General features: G+C 33.7%; 2 protein-coding genes across 2 annotated transcripts in view; one reads left to right on the forward strand and one right to left on the reverse strand.

Moving 5' to 3' along the window:
- The window catches only part of LOC127712715 (Na(+)/citrate cotransporter-like), a 77,557-nt gene extending 74,461 nt beyond the window's left edge, over positions 1-3,096 (reverse strand). Inside the window, exon 1 of the mRNA XM_052219316.1 lies at positions 2,926-3,096. Within this exon, the coding sequence (XP_052075276.1) occupies positions 2,926-3,051 (126 nt within the window). The 5' untranslated portion in view covers positions 3,052-3,096. The remainder of the gene's footprint in view (positions 1-2,925) is intronic.
- The window catches only part of LOC127712714 (Na(+)/citrate cotransporter-like), a 35,441-nt gene continuing 19,606 nt past the window's right edge, over positions 2,443-18,277 (forward strand). Inside the window, exons 1-3 of the mRNA XM_052219315.1 lie at positions 2,443-2,565; positions 14,690-14,839; positions 15,280-15,395. Coding sequence (XP_052075275.1) covers positions 2,467-2,565; positions 14,690-14,839; positions 15,280-15,395 — 365 coding nt within the window. The 5' untranslated portion in view covers positions 2,443-2,466. The remainder of the gene's footprint in view (positions 2,566-14,689; positions 14,840-15,279; positions 15,396-18,277) is intronic.

Here is an 18,277-nt window from a genome sequence, read left to right on the forward strand (position 1 = left end):
GCTCGTCATGTTGCTCATGTAAATACAAAAGCTGTGATAAGTCTAATTCGGTAGGTCACATTCGGGGAAAAAGTGCAGGATTGTGGTTCTGCTGAATGGAACATCAAAATGAGAATGGAAATGGGGAATGTTTCAAAGAGACAACAACCCGACCAAAGAGCAGAAAACATCCGAAGGCCAACAATGGGTCTTCAATACTGCGAGAAAATCCCGCCCCCGCATATCCGTTCTCATCTGTGAAATCTAGAAATACGAAGAGGTTTAGAAAATAAAGGTATGTCACATTGTGGTAACAACAACAAGAAACAATTCGTCGCCATTTATTAAACACATATTCCATAACAGTCAACCAACTCGTGATGGACACTCGCCAACAATGTGGATTATAATAGAATTCATGGGGAAAATCTCATTTTGTTGATCTTCTTAACCTTTTTTTTGTTTATAGTTTCTCTGTATCTTCTTTAGTTTTTGTAGAGGTAAATAAAATCGTCATTTAAGGCAATCACTCCTATAAAGAGTCTATTAAAGATTTGAGCAAAATTTGACTTATATGTAGATCTTGTTTGAAAATTCGACTATATTCAGAAATAAGTAATAAGAGCACAACAATGACTCAAAAATGGGAGAAAAATACCAAGATGCAATCAAAACACCATAAGTCGAAAAAAAAACTTCATTGTCTAAAACAAAATTACAAATAAAAATACAATTAAGTTTGTTCCAGAACTCCACCTAAGGCGCCCCAAATCAAGTAGAATAATTATAGAGTTTATTGAAACTGATTACTTAAACGAAAGGAAAATGAAATTATTACAATTAAAAATATCGTTTTAGCACTTAAATATTTGAACTTTCCCGTTATAAACTTGAACCCGCTTGTATTACGAACCACCCAACAAAGTGTAGTAGTCAGCCGAGAACCAGCTTATTCCCGTTAACGACGTAATGATTAATAAGACGGAATGCCATATAAACGTGAAGTAGTACACTTCAGGAACCTTACTACATCTTCAGTAACTCTTCATGAAAATACTTCTGGGTATAGGTGGGTGCACTTTTTTCCAGCTTTCTAGAACGTATCATTAGTAATGTATGAAACAATTGACGATAAAAAAAAGACAATTATTCTTGTAACAAGTATGTTCAGTAGAAATATACGACAATGATTGATCAACACACAATTACATTGTGACAAGAGACTGCAAACAAAGAGAATGGATATTTGAATTCTTTTACATTTGTCATTTCGGGGCCTTTGATAACTGACTATGCGGTATGGGCTTTGCTCAATGTTGAAGGCCGTACGGTGACCTATCGTTGTTAATTTCTGTGTCATTTGGTCTCTTGCGGAGAGTTGTCTCATTAGCAATCGTACCACATCTTGTGATTTTGTGATGTATTAAAATATAAGATAAGACGAATATTAATTGATTGTTGGTTGCTTAACGTCCAGTGGCAAATAGTTGATGCATGTTAAGGACGAGATAAACGAATAACAACAGGGTCTTAATGAGAAATAAAACGTTATAAGTTATGAACCCTCCTCCTACAAACGATAGAAAATAAAAATCAACCAAATGAACATAAAAATTTAATTAGATGAGAACCCCATCCTACAACGCTAAGAAAAACTATAGAAATCAACAAAAACAACAAAAAGAACGTAACATGTATGTATAAATAATCCATATAATAATAGAAAGGGTAATTAGTCCCTTTTTCAAAGTATTCCAAAATCAAAATAATTATACTTTGTAAATCTGGAAAGGAGAGGGATGAGTGTGAATAATCTTAGACTGATTTGTTGTCAAAGAGTTTAATAGTCCTTGCAATTTTCATTGTCATACCTTCGAAATCGCCTCAACAAAGTTCCGGTTTAACAACCACTTGCTACAATTGTCCAAGTTTAACAACAACTTGCTACAATTGTCCAAGTTTAACAACAACTTGCTACAATTGTCCAAGTTTAACAACAACTTGCTACAACTGTCAAATTGTAACAACCACTTGAAACTTACTTATACGCCCATATAAGACAACACAAAGTTTGACCCGTTTACGCCATATTTTGAACGATTTATGCAAAAACAAAATGATACATTTTCCAGTCAAACGGGGAGTGTACGCCCTCTACACCCCTTGAATCTGCAATTGAGTGTTACTAACATTTAGAATCTTGTTATCTTAATCGGTAATTTCCTTAAGAACCCTTGTATCTAAAAACTAAACCCCTTTTGTCCTATATCTGTGATTTAGATAATCTATACAGTTCATTTCCTGATTGAATTCAATCGGTTATTGTCGGTACGTTTTATCATACTGAGGTACTTACGTAAACTATTAAAGAAAGGTAAAGACACATCTATTTATGTATACAGCGATACATCCAAGTCACCTTTGAAGAGAAGTTGACAGTTTGTATATATATATATGATTTAAACCATCGCTATTTTTAAACGAGAGATGGGTGTATTACGAGATTTACTACGATTTAGGAACATTTTTATCATAATTCTGACACCTATAATACTTTTGCCAATTATTTTAAGCATTGGAACAAAGGTAAGAATTTTGTTTTAACATGTTTCGTCTTTTCTTATACAATGTAACCTTTGCATTGCTAGATCACAAAAAGAACTAAATTTATGAATTATCTTACGAGATAAATGGCCGTGTTTGTTTAAAATTTATGCAGGAACACGTATGGCTTTCTATTTATCCATAATATACATATATACAATTTATAAAATTAATAAAATTAAAAAGACAACCCCTTTTACATGAATCTTAGTTTGACAGGTTAAGTGACTTATAAACACATTTCAGAAATTAAAAAATTATATAATTTACAAGGCGTATATATATATCTTCCTTTTTGCTAAATTCTGATACAAAAAGTGTAACCGTAAGTTCCGTCCTTACCTCTTCCTCCATTTTGTTCTTTGATTCATTTATTTGTTGTTGTTTATTAAGTCCAGTGCTAATTGATTCATGAATGTTCTTAAGGACGATAATTATTTTTTTAAATATATCATTGGTTTCGTGCATCACTATCAAGTTCACTAGTTCTATTATATAAGTCAAAAGTATGTTTTCAACAAAAAATACTTGTAATTTGAGTAACAAAAACTTGGTTAAATGAAGAGTTTATACGTAGGTACTTCACGAAATAGTAGTGTACAAGAGTCGTAAGTAATTTAGTATATATAACTAACTTTTACATTTATTTTTAAAAAAATGTGAAAATATGTACTGGCGTAAACATTGATTGATTGCTGGTTGCTTAACATCCAGTGGCAAATATTTCATGCATGTTAAGAACTATTGGCGTAAATAAATGATTTGTTACTGTTTGAAATCTGATGTGCGGAAAAACTAGAATATTCTCTATTACCGCAAATAAAAAATGATCCTGTCCTTTATAAAATGTAAACAAACCGGGATGCGCTGAAACATGTATCAGTACAAACATAAAAATCTGGCAATTAGCCAACAATAACAGCGGCGTCGACTTACATTTAAATTTCTCATTCACTAACTTAAATTGAAACATCGTAAACAATCCCGTTTTTCCAGGTACACGTAAAATGTAAGTAAACAAAATTTTCAAACTAGCCAATTTTAGACTTTTGTTGATATTCATAGATATAGTGATAAGAGATGTTAAACGACGAGCAGTCCCTTATTTATCGGGGATATAATTTAAAAAAAAACATCCCATTACTTTATTTACATATCTTAATAAGTTAAAATGACTAAAGAAGATTTTCACTTTACATCGCTTTTGTGCAGAAGAAAAGAATAAACCCTGCTAAAACATTGTAAAATAAAACATCCGATAAAATCAAATAAAAAAAAAGTTGAATACAATTTAAGAATTGTAGATTTCCTGAGGTAAAACAGTGTTGTTCAAAGAAAATTCTGTATGAATTGTTTCTTTTTAAAATATACAGATGGTCAATGTATCTATACATTGATTAAGAACAAAACAAAGAATAGTTCTTTTCTTTTTGTAACAAGTTATTACTAAATCAGAAAATAATGTCTTGAATCAGACTTTCTGTTTCCTTAATGAATTATTGCTACGCATTTTTATAGCTTTTTTGCGGAGAGTATGTGCAGTCAATGAATTGGATTGTATTGGGATATACAGGAACCTGATGTTCAGTGGTTGTCGTTTGTTGATGTGTTTCATAAGTGTTTCTCGTTTCTCGTTTTTTTATATAGATTAGACCGTTGGTTTTCCTGTTTGAGTGGTTTTACACTAGTCATTTTTGGGGCCCTTTATAACTTGCTGTTCGGTGTGAGCCATGGCTCCGTGTTGAAGACCGTACTTTAACCTATATTGGTTTACTTTTACAAATTGTGACTTGGATGGAGAGTTGCCTCATTGGCACGCATACAAAATCTTCTTTTATCTATGATATAGATGGTCCAACCAGGACTTCATTTCTTTAAAAAAGTATAAACTATTTGGGCCAATGACTTTTTTCCATTCCGTGATTTTTCAAAGTTTTGTTTCTCCATTGTACATTTTACTCCATTATTAGTGTTTTCCAATTATATTCTATTCTATGAACCAGTCCCTCTTAGACCTGATATTGAAATTGGAAAATTACACGACTTTTTCAAAAATTTGAACGCTGCACCGGAAGATGATCACAATGTGCACCTTCCCGAGATTGATCCTATGCAATGTGAACAGTAAAACGCACATATAAATTCGCCTTTTTCAAAAGATGAAATTCTCCAGTCCATTAAAAAAACTGAAGAATGACAAAGCTTGTGGAGAAGACGAAATTATAAACGAGGTCATAAAATAAACATCAAATCAGTTTATATTCATTTATGAGAAACTTTTTAACATTATATTTGATAAAAGGGTTATTCCACATAGCTGGCTAATTAGTACAATTAAACCTATTTATAAAAACAAAGGCAACTCCAAAGATCCAAAGAATTATAGACCAATTACTATCGTTAGTTGCCTGGGAAAATTGTTTATTGGAATTTTGAATAAAAGACTAAATGATTTTTCAGAAGAATATATCATAATACAAGAAAATCAAAGTGGTTTTCGGTAAAAGTACTCTACTACAGATAATATGCTTACCCTGCATTCTTTTTTTCTTCGAATTATTGAAATGTAAGAAAAAGAAATTATATTGTGCCTTTATGGATTTTGAGAAGGCTTTCGACGCTGTATGGCGAGATGGTTTGTTTTACATAATGTTATCAAACAATATAAATGGTATGATGTATAAGGTTATATTTAATATGTACTGTAATACTAAATCTCGTATATTATATAAAAATTGTAATTCGGAATACTTTGCTTGTGACAACGGCGTACGACAAGGAGAAAACTTATCACCTTTCCTATTTTCTTTATTTTTAAACAATTTAGAAGATTTCTTTGTCAGTAAAAATATTGCAGGACTTAGGACCATATCAGAAGATCTTGAAAGATAATAAGACATATATCTTAAGTGTTATATCATATTTTACGCAGATGACACGGTGCTGTTGGCCGAAACAGCACAGGATCTGCAGACGAAACTCAATGCCTTTCATGACTATTGTAATGTTTGGAAACTAAAGGTACCCGTTGACAAGACCAAAACCCTAGTGTTTGGTTTGGGTCGTTTGCCAAAAAACCTCCAGTTTACTTATGATGGCATAAATATTGAGATAGTAAAGCAGTTTAACTATTTGGGTATTGTTTATACTAAAACAGGAAATTTTAATATGACTAAAAAATATTTATCCGACAAGGCCTTAAAATCCATGTACGGAGTCCTGAAAATAGGAAGGATGTATTAGCTTTCTGTAAAATGTTATGGAAAGGCAACGGGGTCAAAATTCTTACTTCGTAACTTGTCAATTTGTAACTTGTATCTTTGTAATTTCAAACTTCTTACTTCGTAAATTGTCAATTTGTAACTTGTACCTTTGTAATTTGAAAATTCGTAATACGTACATTTGTCAATTTGTAACTTGTAACTGTGTGATTTCAAAATTATTTATTGGTAAATTGCAATTTGTATATTGATGTTTTGTAACTTGTCGATTCGTTAAATGTCGATTCGTAAATTGTCAATTTGTATATTGATGTTTTGTAACTTGTCGATTCGTTAAATGTCGATTTGTAAATTGTCATTTTGTATATTGATGTTTTGTAACTTGTCGATTCGTTAAATGTCGATTTGTGATTTGTCAATTTGTATATAGATGTTTTGTAACTTGTCGATTCGTTAAATGTCGATTTGTAAATTGTCTGTATTATGCGAACGATCATTATGACGACAGATGGCGCTCGGTTTCCTCTTCGGTGTATAAGCTTACCTCCTGTAAGTAGGAGCACTTCCACGTGGAGTATATACCTAAGTAATTTCATAAATCAATTATGTACAGCATATAAAAGAAAATAAATAGATAAATACATTGTTCGGTTTATATGGCATTTACCAGGGACTCAGCTTTATATAGAGCTGACCTCGAAAAAACATGTATGTCTACCGTACTGGTCACACCACCTGTGAGGGGTGTGTCACTTCCTGTATTTAGGTATACTAGAACACACCCGCGAAATCGCGGGTATTTAGAGCTTGGTTGAAAATATGTAAACTGTTGTAGGATGAATTTTTGTAAAAGATTTTATGTCTGGAGAATTTCAGAAAAGGTATCAAACTGAGTCACAGGAACTTGGAGACAGGACAATTATGTTAAGCCCTCTCCCTTTTTTCCAAAGTCCGTTTTTTTTTTTTTTGCTCTCTGTTAAATTCCATGATTTTCGCGTTTCTGTATACTATGAACATACAAATAATATAAATAAAGTGTATTTGCTATTAATTATCAATTCCAAGTTTCTTCTCCACGGCGATCACTGCTATATTATATAGAGAGTCTCTATATATTATAGGATTATAATCATAGTATACATGCAGAATAACGCGGAAATAATTGTCCTGTCACCGAGTAATTATGAAAATTATGTTTAAAGAGGGGAGTAAAGGGGGGGGGGGGTATCTGCACGAAAGAACGCGAAATAAAATTGCCATTTCACGATGAGCGAACAATTAAAAATTTCTTGCACGCTGATCATTTTATCGATTTCAAGAAACACGGTGAATAACGAACCTTTTTCACGGCTGCACGTGAAATAAAAAGTGGCAAAACACGTTGCACGAAAATAACCCTTTACCCCCTCTTTTAATGTTTAAAATCGGAAGTCTTGGGTATGACTTAAAAGTCGGTCTGATGACGGAAACAATATCCGGACGCCTTCGTTTTTCTCCCAAAATAACCCAAACTGAATAATCATAAGAATGGATGACAAATGCGACTATGCATGGTACCTATAGGACACAGAGGCATGATGATTAATTTATTGGGGAAGGAAGAGTAGCGACACACACAATGAGGTCTTCTCGTTTAATAGTATAGATACTGATGTGTCGCTGGAATGGGCTCCCTTATCAAGGCGCTGTTAATTATGTGTATTGGCATATATACTATATTTTTTGGCTCCCTTATCAACTTCGCAAATATAATACTTTCACTTGGCAGGAAATTTCATCTTGATATTTGACCGGGTCATAATTAGACTAAATACATGAAATATAAGACTGAGCTGGAAATTCAAACTTATATTGTTCTGGGCCGCAAATTTTGGACTAAATGTATGATGGGAGAAATGGGTGAACACCTATTATTCCTTAATATTATAATCTTAAGATATTGGAAAAGAATGTAATTTATATCTAATGATTTTTTAATACAAGAAGCACTGAAATGGATGAAAAATCTTTATTTATTTGGCTCTCGAGTAATGAAGATACAAATGTTTATATCATGTACTTTGCAAAACAAATTGAATGAAGTATTATTTTAAATGAGTCACTTAGTTAATGTATACTATATATTAAAACTATATTGGTATATGCAATATTTTGTAATAAAATCTAAAGGAACCAGAAAACTTATCGAGAACTTAAATGGACTACCCATATTTCAATCGTAGCCAAGAATGCAAACTCAACCGTGACTAGGATTCCTGATAAGGAATTTGAGATATTACCGACCAGAATGCAAGAAAACCGCATATATTTCACTGGTCAATAATGGAGTATGAAGCAATAGTATATGGGACCCCTACGAACATCAAAAAGCTTGAAAGAATACAGCGACAAGCTGTGAGTTTTATAACGAGGAGGCTACAAATCCAGAGAAGATGGTTGCGTCTCAAACACGCTCACCAAAGGCAAACAGACAAAACGCTTAAGCCAGAAGCTAGTATTTCTGTACGAAGTGGTTGAGGGGCTGGTTCTTGCTATAGAACCTGAAAAATTTAAAAAAAGAACAATTGCTGCCAAGGGATTTGACAATTACCAGTCAATAAATATTGTGGAAAAAGAGATCAAGAACTACACAAAGTGTTTTGAGATTTCAGCGATCAAAATCCCACATTCCAACTTATTTTTCGTAAAAACAGTAATCGAGTGGAACCTCCTTGAAGACACTGTAGTGCGCACACCGAGCGTTGACAGCTTTAGATACTGCTCGCGTGCACCGTCAATAAATCATCTGCGCTCTCTCTACCATTGTATTAAAGCCAGAATTGGTATCCCAAACGTATTCCTACAGATACAGATACAGATCTAGAATGATCATGGTACTGGATCGACATATACTAGGAGTTGTCTCCTCTGAATATTTTGTCAATGACCATGATCGTAAAACTATGAAACAGTTTCTTCTTTATTACCATTGTATTAAAGCCAGTATTGGTATCCACAACGTATTCCTACAGACAAAGAGACAGATCTAGAATGATCATGGTACTGGATCGACATATACTAGGAGTTGTCTCCTCTGAATATTTTGTCAATGACCATGATCGTAAAACTATGAAACAGTTTCTTCTTTATTACCATTGTATTAAAGCCAGTATTGGTATCCACAACGTATTCCTACAGATACAGATACAGGTCTAGAATGATCATGGTACTGGATCGACATATACTAGGAGTTGTCTCCTCTGAATATTTTGTCAATGACCATGATCGTAAAACTATGAAATAGTTTCTTTTTTATTACACACCTATACCCACTTTTTACCAAAGTGACACCCTGCCGCTTTGACTTGTCAGATAGAAGATCTCGCCATTTGCATGACCGAAGCAATTATCTCCAATGCTAACCCTAATTTCATTTCCCCATGAAAATCTTTGAACATGATTTAGGGTTTTGGCTGGGGGTTGCGGGGGAGGGCTGTCAGGGAATATTTTGAAGAGTAAAAAGGTGGCAAACTGTGAGACGGGGTAGCCTGGGATCCTGGCTCACTGTTCGACAGAAGAGCCAGGCGGAATACAACAACATGGTTTCGTCAATTGGATATTAGAATGATTCATAAAATTATTTTTAATTTCATATGAAATGCAAATTTAAAATATTTAGCTTATATAATACAAACGTTATTGATTAACATCGTGAATCAACTGTTAATTAACGATCCGATCGACAGCAGTTGATAATGAGGGAATCGGGAAAATTTTGTTCTTTTTGTTTTGTAAATTTTTATAGAACGAAAAATCAGGTTGTGGCAATCCTTAGCTTCATGACCAGAAAAAATTTAGTAGGCATGTAAAAATGAATATTAATATATTATATATATACATGTATGTCAGCCCTTCCCCCTGAGGACTCAGTCAGAATAAAATGGTCCGATAATAGCATTTTAGGATTAATAGAAACCGTTTTTACCTGGATTTTTACGTACTGATGTAGCTTTTTATAGCCGACTATATGGATTTGGTTTTTTTCATTGTTGAAGGCCGTACGTTGCCTATAATTGCTTACATCGACTTTTATATTTGAACTTTGGTGGATAGTTGTCTCATTGACAATCATTCTGTGTATTACCACATCTCCTTATATCTATTTACCCGAATAATTCAGTCGCTATGTTCCGCTAATATACGATTACACCATTAATCTCGCAAGTAGGAGAGATCGATTAACGTGGAAGGAATGAAATATTTGGGTTGTATTTTTATATAGTTTCTGTTCTCGCACGATACGGCCACCTGTCGTCTTCAGAAAACAAAATGTTCTGTATACATGCCATATACAAATAAAAATGTTATTATTCTAATGTGTTCTTTTAGATGCATTTGCTGTACATATATGATTGATTTAAATTACTTAGGTATATATATTTACTCCATATGGAGGTGCTCCTACTTACAGAAGGCTGATTCACCGAAGAAGAAACCGAGCGCCATCTGTCGTCATAATGATCGTTAGCATAATACAACAATGACAATTTACAAATCGACATTTAACGAATCGACAAGTTACAAAACATCAATATACAAATTGACAATTTACAAATCGACATTTAACGAATCGACAAGTTACAAAACATCAATATACAAATTGACAATTTACGAATCGACATTTTAAGAATCGACAAGTTACAAAACATCAATATACAAATTAACAAATTACAAATCGACATTAAACGAATCGACAAGTTTCAAAACATCAATATACAAATTGACAATTTCCAAATCTACATTTAACGAATCGACAAGTTACAAAACATCAATATACAAATTGACAATTTACGAATCGACATTTTACGAATCGACAAGTTACAAAACATCAATATACAAAATGACAATTTACAAATCGACAATTTACGAATCGACAAGTTACAAAACATCAATATACAAATTGACAATTTACGAATCGACAAGTTACAAAACATCAATATACAAATTGACAAATCACACAGTTACAAGTTACAAATTGACAAGTTACGAAGCTTGATCTTTTTGATAAAATGGCCAAGCCCATTCAGTTGTATGGGTGCGAAGTATGAGGCTTTAGTAATAATGATATCTCGGAAAAGATTCATTTAAAAGTTTGTAAAATTCTTTTGAACTTGAAATCCTCAACGCCAAATTATATGGTTTACAGGGAACTAGGTCGTTATCCGATCGAAACAGATATTGAAGTTAGAACAGTATTACTCTGGGCAAATTTGATATCCGTAAACAAGCAAAGTTTTCCTTCATACTATATTAACTTGCTCGTCATATGAACGATCAACATAATAAGCAGATAAAATGGATTTGCTTAAAATATTTCAAGATTGTGGTTTCTCATATATATGGGAAACACAAACCTTTATTAATAAAGAATGGTTAAAATCTGTTATAAAACAGAGATTGTTGGATCAATATCTTTAGAAATGGAATTCCCTCGTTCAAAATTCGCCAAAAGGTATTAACTGCAAAATTTTTAAGAAAAACTTGGAATTCGAGGAATATTTTAATATTTTGGACATGAAAGGCGTTATTGTTCTATGTCGATTTCGAACCACTAATACTAAGTTGCCGATTGAAACAGGACGATGGCAAAGCGTTATAAGAGAAAATCGCATTTGAAATAAGACATGTGACTAAATTGCCAATCTCAATTGCTTGTAAAGTTTGCTTCCAAAATGTTGTATGTATACTTTAAAAGTGTTGTATAATCGCTTTGGGAATCAAATACTTGTATATTTCTTTCTTTCTGTTAAGTTTTGTTTTTATGTAATACACAAACATCCTATTTCTTATTCCACTGCCATTTACAAAAATGTTCAAGTTCACATATTATGACATTTTGGAAGCATGCCTTTCAACAAAATTTGCAAAGCCTGTTTGTGAGATATTTTTTTTCCTAAAAAAATTTACTACATTTTGGAAGCCCTGCGACGATATATCAAATGTTAATGAAACTTCGAGAAAGTTGATATTTTTGCATTTATATTTTCTTGGTCAATATGTAGTGTAAATCACTGCCATATGAAAAATAAAACAAATTGGTCACACTGCTTGCTGGTCAATCTACGGGTTATGAAAGTTCTCATATCTTTAGATAGAAAACAAAAACACTAGTGTGCGACTTAAACTGAGATCCGAATGATGGTTTTATTACAAGATATTGGAAGAAAAAATGTCAGACTTAAAATATAGTTCTTATAAAGTGGTTTAAGAAAGTACAAAAAAATGCGTCATTATATCTGTTATGTTGCTACATACCAGTAACAAATATTAAATTGATAACCATAAATTATAAAGAGTTACGTTAAGTATAAGTACTAACACCATGAAAAATATAATCAAAGTACTGACGCGCTGTTTACTCGGATAAACCCAAGATCTGATGGCTGGTAAATAGATAATAAAAAATGTTCTATCTCCATTTAAACTACTAGCAATTGCTTATTTCAAGTCAAATATCAAACATTTCAGCCACATTTAAGATGTTTACATTCTAGTATTTAACATGTAATCAATTGTCTATGTTCTGTAGGCTCTTCTGAAAGGGGTGAAAAAGTTGAATGATTTTTGTTTTGCACTTTCTGAAGACTGGATACTACATTTGATGAATGCATCTGGATTAAACGGGATTGTGTTTAAAACAAACATCCTTTGCCATTATAACACCGGAGAAGTATATGTGACTATAATTCTATAGTAAAACATTCTACTATGTACACGTATACCTAACAACAAAATTATTTTCATTTACCTGTGTTTAAAGTAATTGCAAATGGCTGATATTTTTGTTCAAACATATTGTTTAACATTTCACAGCGGTATAACATGTTACTCTAATCATTCTTCCCTTAGTTTATTTATTTTGTATTTGCATTGTATCAATGATCAAATTTATTTGTTCAGTGTATGTTCACTGGTGTTAATATGTCTGTTGATTGAGTTAAGCCATTTCAATTGATATTTTATTGTGTGTCTTTCTATGTTGTGATGTAACACTACTGTTTTAGATAAGGGTGAAGGTTTGGTACCATTAAAACGTTTAAACCCGCTGCAATTGTTTGCACCTGTCCTAAGTCAGGAATCTGATGTTCAGTAGTTGTCGTTTGTTGATGTGGTTCATAGGTGTTTCTCGTTTCTCGTTTTTTATATAGATTAGACCGTTGGTTTTCCCGTTTGAATGGCTTTAAACTAGTAATGTTTGGACCCTGTATAGCTTGCTGTTCGGTGCGAGCCAAGGCTCCGTGTTGAAGACCGTACTTTGACCTATATTGGTTTACTTTTATAAATTTTGACTTGGATGGAGAGTTGTCTCATTGGCACTCATACCACATCTTCTTATAACTGTTATACTTAATACTAATAATTAAGATATCAATAAGGAGATAACTAGTTAAAAGTCAGCAGGTCAGCAACCTAACACAAAAGATTGAAATGCAAATACATCTATTGACTACTTGCAATATTGAAAATTCAAAGTCTATCGTTAGTTTTGTTTAAATTCAGAAATTGAATTAGGGCCTGATAAATTTCAAGGCCGTTGACACAAGGGAAAAAAATTGAATAACTTGTAGACTATTTGACTATAGAGATTTTTTTGTTTGATTTTCCACTTTTAGAATCATCCCCCCCCCCCCCCCCCCCCCCCCCCAAAGAAAAAGAAAAAAAACACACAGAAACACATTTTCAGTCTAATCTATACAATGAAGCAGGAAACAGTTACCTACTACAGCGATCCCTACCAGATATGATATAGAAAATGCATCCTCCCCAGAGTATAGACCTAGCATGCCATAGCTCGAAAGCCTAAAACTGTTTTGGTGTTTAGCAGAGTGGGGTTTCTATCTGGCAAAAATACAAAAAACAAAAATGTATTGCCTATGGTCAGCAGCTGAAATCTTAAAGAAATACATCTTGTTTAACCATCAAAATGCATCTTTGTCATTCTTAAATTGTCTGCATGTCAGTAACCATTTCAGAATAAAAGCGTTTAAATATTGAAATCATGTTTCTGAAAATTGACCTTTAGTTGTTAATTTCTGTGTCTTTTTGGTCTCTTGTGGAGAGTTGTCTCATTTTGCAATCATACCACAACTTTTTTTTTTATAGCACTAATGAGCGTGTATTATATATTTACACTTATAAATTTGATATGATAGTTTAAACTTTAATGATGTGATATGATCCGAGTATAAACCCTGCTTTGTAATGTACTGACACACTAAGTATGATTCTCACATGTTTCCCTGCTTTGTAATGGACTGACACACTAAGTATGATTCTCAACATGTTTCCCTGCTTTGTAATGTACTGACACACTAAGTATGATTCTCAACATGTTTCCCTGCTTTGTAATGTACTGACACACTAAGTATGATTCTCACATGTTTCCCTGCTTTGTAATGTACTGACACACTAAGTATGATTCTCACATGTTTCCCTGCTTTGTAATGTACTGACACACTGAGTATGATTCTCAATATGTTTTTCCAAGGAAACAGTGATAATAGTAATATATATGAAGCGATAAAAAAACTCCATTCTGCGATAAAAAAAAACTCGATATAAACGTCAGTGTATTTTCATGTTTACGCAGTAATGCGTGTTTAAAAGCATGCACAAAAACTGCCATAATAATACTTCGAATTCCCTCACGATATCCGAGTAAAATATCTAAACTGAAGGAAAAGTTAGTTCGACAAACCATGTATCATATATGACGAAAAACGAGTGGACTTGGGTAAAATTTACAGTCCCCACTCAACATTTTGTCGGAGGGGGGGGGGGGGGGGGGGGTAAGACAAATACAGATACTGTTTTCTAAGAATATTCTTTTTCAATTCTCACCAAAGGAGGCAAAATGTGCTTATATAGTGATACTTATGGCTGTGTATTGGATAACAGAGGCCTTACCAATAGCTGTGACGTCACTATTACCCATCATTCTCACACCATTGACAGGATTGGGCAGTGCAAAAACTGTTTCAAGCAAGTATCTTAATGTATGTTCAGAATTAGTTCGATTTAGATTTAGTTTGAACAAATTCTGGTGATAAAATGTAATCATATCAAAAACCTTCTTGTGCACTATCACCGTCATATATTTTATGTCGATAAAACTTTTATTCGTTGTAACTTTTGATACATGCATGCGTTCATTATCGAGACATACATGTACACTTCTTCTGTAGTTTAAAAACACAAAAAATAAACCCAAACAGCAACAAACCTAACAAACGATCCAAAACCAGTCAACAAAAAACGTTACTCTTGCAAAAGATATTTAAAAAAAAACATGGAAAACAAATAAATCGTTAATCCGTTGTATCTAGAGGTTAATAAGTATTTAATTGAAACAGCTAACTTAGTGCAACATTTGATGAAATGTTTTTGCAAATAATTGAAAAAGAGGCTATTTAGGACTAAATATATTTTTCTTTAGGACGTTTCTATGTTATTTCTTGGTGGACTAATGATGGCTGTGGCTATAGAACATTGGAACATCCACAAACGATTGGCCCTTAGAATTCTGTTACTTGTTGGGTCCGAACCAAGATGGTATGTCAACATTAAAATGCTTCTTTTTGTAGCTTTTGTCATTTTTTTTATTGGCATGTTAAGGCGTTGACCGAGGCAACTTTTGTATAAAGCGCCTTTTTAATCCTATACGAATACATTAAGAAACATTCAATTTTTATGATTACATTTATAGGACTCGGAGATGCGATGGGGACGCTGAAGTGCGATGGTCCGTACGCTTAAGTGCGATGGTCTATGCGGAAGTGCGATGGTCCGTATGCTTAAGTGCGATGGTCTATGCGGAAGTGCGATGGTCCGTTTGCCGAAGTGCGATGATCTATATGACGCGTGATGGCCAGTTTAAAATCTACAGATGTGTAATTATAATCAGAAGTATATTGTTTTATTATTAAATATATAAATTTGCCTTCAATATTGTCAATGTAAGTCCTTAGTTGCAGTCGCATACTAAATGAGAGATTATCCTCTTTTATTTTCTACATGTAGACATAATTCTGCGTTTACTTTTTATCTTTATTCTGTTTTTTCATGAGTTCCTCGTATACCGTATACTATTATAATAAGGAGATTCTTGCTGCGGACCAGTATGTATTTAGAAAATGCCACGCTCTATCAAACGTGAAAAAATTTCTTTTGTAGATTTCGAAACAAATCCGCTAAAGAAGGTAATTTTTCCCCTGTGTACGCCAATCCTCCCCGTTTCTAGTAGTATTACAATTTAATACACCCCTTATTAACAAGAAAACACAAAACATTGCTTCTACCGAACAAATTGACTTCTACATCGACATGACAGATATTCAAAATATAATGATTTGTTTAGACCATTGCACTTCAGCGTTACCACCATTGTACTTCGGTATAGCTATCAACAAGATAGCGTCACAATGCCACCATTGCACTTCGATGTAGCTATCAACAAGATAGCGTCACAAAGCCACCATCGCACTTCGGTGTAGCTATCAACAAGTGAAGATAGCGTCACAATGCCACCATCGCACTTCAGCATTAATAAAAACGCACTTCAGCGACAAACCATCGCACATCATCGTGACCATCGCGGTTCGGAGAACCATCGCGGTTCGGAGAACCATCGCGGTTCGGTGTACCATCGCTGTTCGGAGTACCATCGCGGTTCGGAGTACCATCGCGGTTCAGAGTACCATCGCGGTTCGGAGTACGATCGCGGTTCGGAGTACCATCGCGGTTCGGAGTACCATCGCGGTTCAGAGTACCATCGCGGTTCGGAGTACCATCGCGGTTTCGGAGTACCATCGCGGTTTGGAGTACCATCGCGGTTCAGAGTCCTACATATGTATCAACCATGAACTAACGAGATGTAAATCAATCTTTTCCTTGTTTTCCTAAGCATTGTTGTGAGGTAGTCATGGGAAGCACGTGCAGTAATGAATGTTGCAGGTTATTACTGAGAAATAACTTATATTTATGGAATGGCTCACGATGTTTGTCAGCCAATCAAAAGTCCGGATTACTATTAAACATACACGAGGCTGTGGATGGGGATTTACAAAATAGAGAATAATGGAAAAATAAAATAAAGAATAGGGAAAAATCCCAAAAAAAATTAAATAAAAGAGAAACAATTGGACCCAAATAATAAAGAATAGAGAATAATGGGCAAAAATTATAAAACATACAGAAAAATGAATTGTAACGTGGTTATTTTCATAACACTCCTTGTATCAATCCGAGACTTCCATTTAAAACCGAGTACTCTTCGAGTCTCATGGCAAATATTGTTACACAATTGTATATACCAGTGCAATACAGATGCAGTCCGTTAATGTTAATAGCAAAGACTTGCATATAAGCATAACACATTCTCTTCCTTAGAAAATTAAGACGTGGTATGATTGCCAACGAGACAATTCTCCACCTGACACTAAATGACGTACAGGATGAGGCGGGGTTAAACATGTTTACTCGCGCCAAACCCTCACTCTTACCTTTGAGAGTGGTGTAACAGTACAGCATACGAAAGAACTACAAAAATCAGTTGATCAGGGCTAAACTCATCGATAAAAAGCATAGATAAAACAAACAATACAAAAGACACAAAGAGATCTGAGAGTACTTGTAGTTACAGAAAACTAGTTTAAAGTAACAACTGAAGAAAAAAAATCATGTCAATTAGCTCTAAAATATTATGACTTATTAGATGCCATTTTTTGTAACAATCCTTGGTAGTAGAGCAATAATAACAAACACAATCGCTTATTTAATACGCTATTCGATCAATATTGTATTGTGAAAGACACAACATTTGAACATTGAATTGCACAGTAAATAAATTGAGCATTTTGTTTCTCTTTATAATTGAGATGAATCTTTCGTGGTACGGGTACCAAGCGTCTTTCGAAAGAGTAAAATTGAGAATGGAAATGGGGAATGTGTCAAAGAGACAACAAACCGACCATAGAACAGACAACAGCAGAAGGTCACCAACAGGTCTTCAATGCAGCGAGAAATTCCCGCACCCGGAGGCGTCCTTCAGCTGGTCCAAAAACAAATATATATACTAGTTCAGTGATAATGAACGCCATACTAAACTCCAAAGTATATGTATCTGCTAAAATGTTTGATAATGTAACATGGGTTTCCTATGTGTACATTTATTTGTACTTTGCGCATATCCACTCACGCGTTTAATGGTTTAAAAATAAACAATTCGCTTCCCTACAGACTATCACAGAGTCCTGCATCATTATTTAGATCGCTGTATAGGATTAGTATGTTCTAGAAATATTTCAAAGTCGAAGGGAACATATTTCAGGCTAATGTTACATATTTCAGGCTAATGTTACTTATTTCATGTTAATGTTGAATATTTCAAGCGAATGTTACATATTTCAGGCTAATGTAACATATTTAAGGCTAAT

The sequence above is a fragment of the Mytilus californianus genome, unplaced genomic scaffold (genome assembly GCF_021869535.1).
Source record: "Mytilus californianus isolate M0D057914Y unplaced genomic scaffold, xbMytCali1.0.p SCAF_8, whole genome shotgun sequence".
NCBI classification, from domain to species: Eukaryota; Metazoa; Mollusca; class Bivalvia; order Mytilida; family Mytilidae; genus Mytilus; species Mytilus californianus.